Here is a 3,449-nt window from a genome sequence, read left to right as displayed (position 1 = left end):
CATATTTATCCTCTTTCAGTTTGATTCAGATCATTTCTTAACCATTTGTACAAAAGAAAATCCAAATTCAATTTCTTCCTGTTGCATTGTTCTACTTGCTGATGATTTCCTAAAATTTGACCGAATTCCAAGCCATTTGCATGTTTGAGCAGTTGAAAATTTGAAACATTGACTTATAACTTACATGTAGTAAATTGCTAATCAATAAATGAGTTATCATTTCACGCATCTACATTGAGAAGAATATAATTTCATAAATTTATTTATTTGCATAATATTTATCATTTAGATGACATTAATTTCTAATTTGTAACTTCTAAACTTAAGGGTAAACTACATCATTCATCACTAAATCTTACTATCTTTATCCTATTTCACATATTATACTTTCAATTCTTTCAATTTACTCAATAAATTTTTGAATTGCTCATGTTTTGGTCACTTTAAATTATTTTATTATTATTTTGATATGACATTACATTTTTTATTTTTATTTAATATAAAAATAATTTAAAATATAAAATTGAACATAAATGGTGATCTACGATGAGGAGAAGGGACGATGATTATTTTAAATAATTTTAAATGTAATAATATTAAAATATTATTTTTATTATTTATTTTAAAATATTTTTATATTTAATAATATATAAAAAAAATCCATGTCATAGAATAATAATAATAAAATAATTTGTAGTGACCAAAACAAAAGCAACTTGAAAGTTCAGTGAATAAATTGAAAAAAATCAAAATACAATGAGTGAAATATGAGAGAGGGTAAAGTTTAGTGACAATGGTGTAATTTACCCAAATCTTAAAATATATAAATTTTTATTAAACTAAGGTGATTACAAAATAATATTTGTTCTAAACATTATATCTCTAAAAACTAGAACGATTCCTTTAACCACTAAAGTAAGTTGATTGTTACTAAAATATATAATTTTAAAATATAAATAAGACACGTGATAACATTAAAACCATGTTTTCTACTATTTGACTTATTTAGATTTTAAACAATGGCAACTTGATTTTATTAATATTGGAAGGAATCAAAATTAGAACGCATCAAAAAATGAAAAAAAATTAGAGACAATAGTCACCAAAATACTCATACAAAAATAAAACGTTAAACATAAAAATACGGAAGAAAAAACATTCCATAGAGAATGGTGACCAAATCAAAACCTAATAACCTTCATAAAAAATTTCTTTTATCTGTTGAATGAGATGCTTTACGAAATGATAAAGGAGTGGAGAGTGAACCATACAATCTGGCAGGCTACTTTGCTATACAATTCTGATTACATCGACAAACAGCCTTTTATCAAAAGAGGGGATCTGACTATACGTGACTACCTATAAACAAATAAAAAAACAAATGTCATGATGTTTTTTGTGCGAGAACCAAAATGACCGCAAAGGTATGCGAAAAACGTATCAAAAACCATAAGTGTCATGCCGCAAGAATAGAGAAAAACGTGTCATAAGAATAAATATTCTTATTCAAAATTAAAAAGACTCAAGAAAAAAGAAAATAAAAGACATAGTATAAAAACAAGAGAACTAATAATCATCGCGATCGACAATCAATATTAAGATTAGTACAGCCAACAACTAAACAAAAATCGAAAAAGAAGAACAAGACGGTACAAAAATATTGTTTTCTCAGCCTGCCTTCAATGTGTAATGGGCCCTTTTGGGCATCCAATCAATCAAAAAAACGAAAGAGATTGCAATTCTGTCTGTTATAGGCTCAATTATTTGATTTAGGCTTAATTTCACAAAGCCAGTTTGCTTTACGGACCATAATGTGCACGAAAGGAGAAGCAAAATCTTATCTCTTAGAGAACGAGTTGGATCTCATATAAGTTGCAACTCAAACAAACCATGGCCCTTCAGTTCTCTTTTGCCTTGGACATGAAGCTTTGGATTGCAGTAGCATCATGTCCTTGTCTTTTAAGGATTGAAGTTCTAGCAGCCCACAGTGGTGTCTTTTAAGGATTGGGTTGCGGAAATAAAAGAAAAACTGAAACCCTTTTGGTCCATTTACTTTGCACCAATTTCCTCTAAAGTGGAGGATGAAATATTTTATACATGCGCGCGCGCGCACACACACAGACACACACAGACACACACACATTACAGCTTAGGAAAGCTTGTGATTTTCAGATTCGGTTAATACTTGATAAAAAATCAACATCAGAAGTTATTTCATTTGAATAGGTTATCACTGTTGAGCACTAAGTTGTTAAAGTTGAACGCGTCAATAAGTAGGTATGTGACGTTTTATCGATAATATTTCATGCAGATACTTTTTGTTTGTTTAATGATTAATATTGAATATTAAAAGTTCACAATTCTTCTGGTTAAACCTTTAATGTTTGACAGTGAATGTTAAAAGATCTTGACAGTTCTGCAGGTGGAACTTTTTTGTGTTATACCGATTTACTGTATAAAATATAAATCTATGAAATAACTGTTCAGATTAAAAAAATTATGATGTGCTTGTATTTATTGCAGAGAAAATAAAAATGTAACGGGAACTGCAAGATACAGAAGCATATTCACCTTGGAATTGTACGACAACATGGAGAGTAATTGTGTAGTTGCATCATCCATAATTGAACCAACTGTATTCTATTTTGTAAAAGCTTATGAAAATTTGAGAAAAGAGAGAGAGAATCACCTCCAGGAATTGAGAAAAGTGTTTTTGAGCCACATAAAACTCTTGCTCATCTTGCCTTGAACCGTATAAGCCTTGTAAGCAGCAACCCTCTTCTTCCTCTGCAGCTCGGGATGATTGGATGTCCATGTTTTTGATGTAGAAGAGGAGCTTTTGCTTTTCTTCATCTTATTAATCTGATTTGGTTGAACCGAGTTGGCGGTGTAATTGGCACTGTAACATCTGAGGCCTTGCATGTTACTTGGACCTCCTCCTTCAATCTGCCGCTGCATCTCTCCATCCCTGAATGACTTGCATCTAAATCCTTCCATCAAACATACACAAGGGTTGAAGTTGAGGCAGTGGAGATATTAAAATACCAATGCTTAGTGGAGGTGTACTTTTAGCCTTTAGTCTACCGGTTATTTCTATTTTCGTAAATTACAGCATAAGTCATTCTATTATTAATACAATCTAATTTCAAAAAATTATAAATGAGTTATTCGATTAATTCATTATTACAAACAATTGTTTGACGCAAAATATTTTACTCATTCAAAATTATTAGGATTTATAGAATGTCAATTAAATCAATTAATTTTTTAATAGTTGTGGTAATTATAATGAAAATATGTTTAGAAATTTCTTAATCAATTGACAATACAAATATACCTTACATACGTAACTATTCAAATTTAAAATTTTTAGGGATAAAAACATTTTATTTTATTACAGAGGTCACTTGATGGGTTTAATTTATAATTTATTCAAATTAAATAACTCA

At 29.4% G+C, this 3,449-nt stretch overlaps 1 protein-coding gene across 1 annotated transcript; it reads right to left on the bottom strand.

Moving 5' to 3' along the window:
- Positions 1-2,685: 2,685 nt before the first annotated feature.
- On the bottom strand, positions 2,686-2,997 carry LOC120148507. Its single transcript, XM_039161602.1, has one exon. It carries the CDS (start codon positions 2,995-2,997, stop codon positions 2,686-2,688), a length of 312 nt encoding a protein of 103 aa, XP_039017533.1.
- Between the last annotated feature and the right edge of the window lie 452 nt (positions 2,998-3,449).

This window comes from Hibiscus syriacus, unplaced genomic scaffold (genome assembly GCF_006381635.1).
Source record: "Hibiscus syriacus cultivar Baekdansim isolate YM2019G1 unplaced genomic scaffold, ASM638163v2 tig00110962_pilon, whole genome shotgun sequence".
Classification (NCBI taxonomy): Eukaryota; Viridiplantae; Streptophyta; class Magnoliopsida; order Malvales; family Malvaceae; genus Hibiscus; species Hibiscus syriacus.
The sequence above is the reverse complement of the archived record's forward strand: the minus strand, read 5'-3'. Positions and strand labels throughout refer to the sequence as shown.

What these genes read in the sequence shown, in the direction of transcription:
- LOC120148507 (XM_039161602.1), bottom strand. Translation starts at nt 2,997, where the DNA reads ATGGAAGGATTTAGATGCAAGTCATTCAGGGATGGAGAGATGCAGCGG.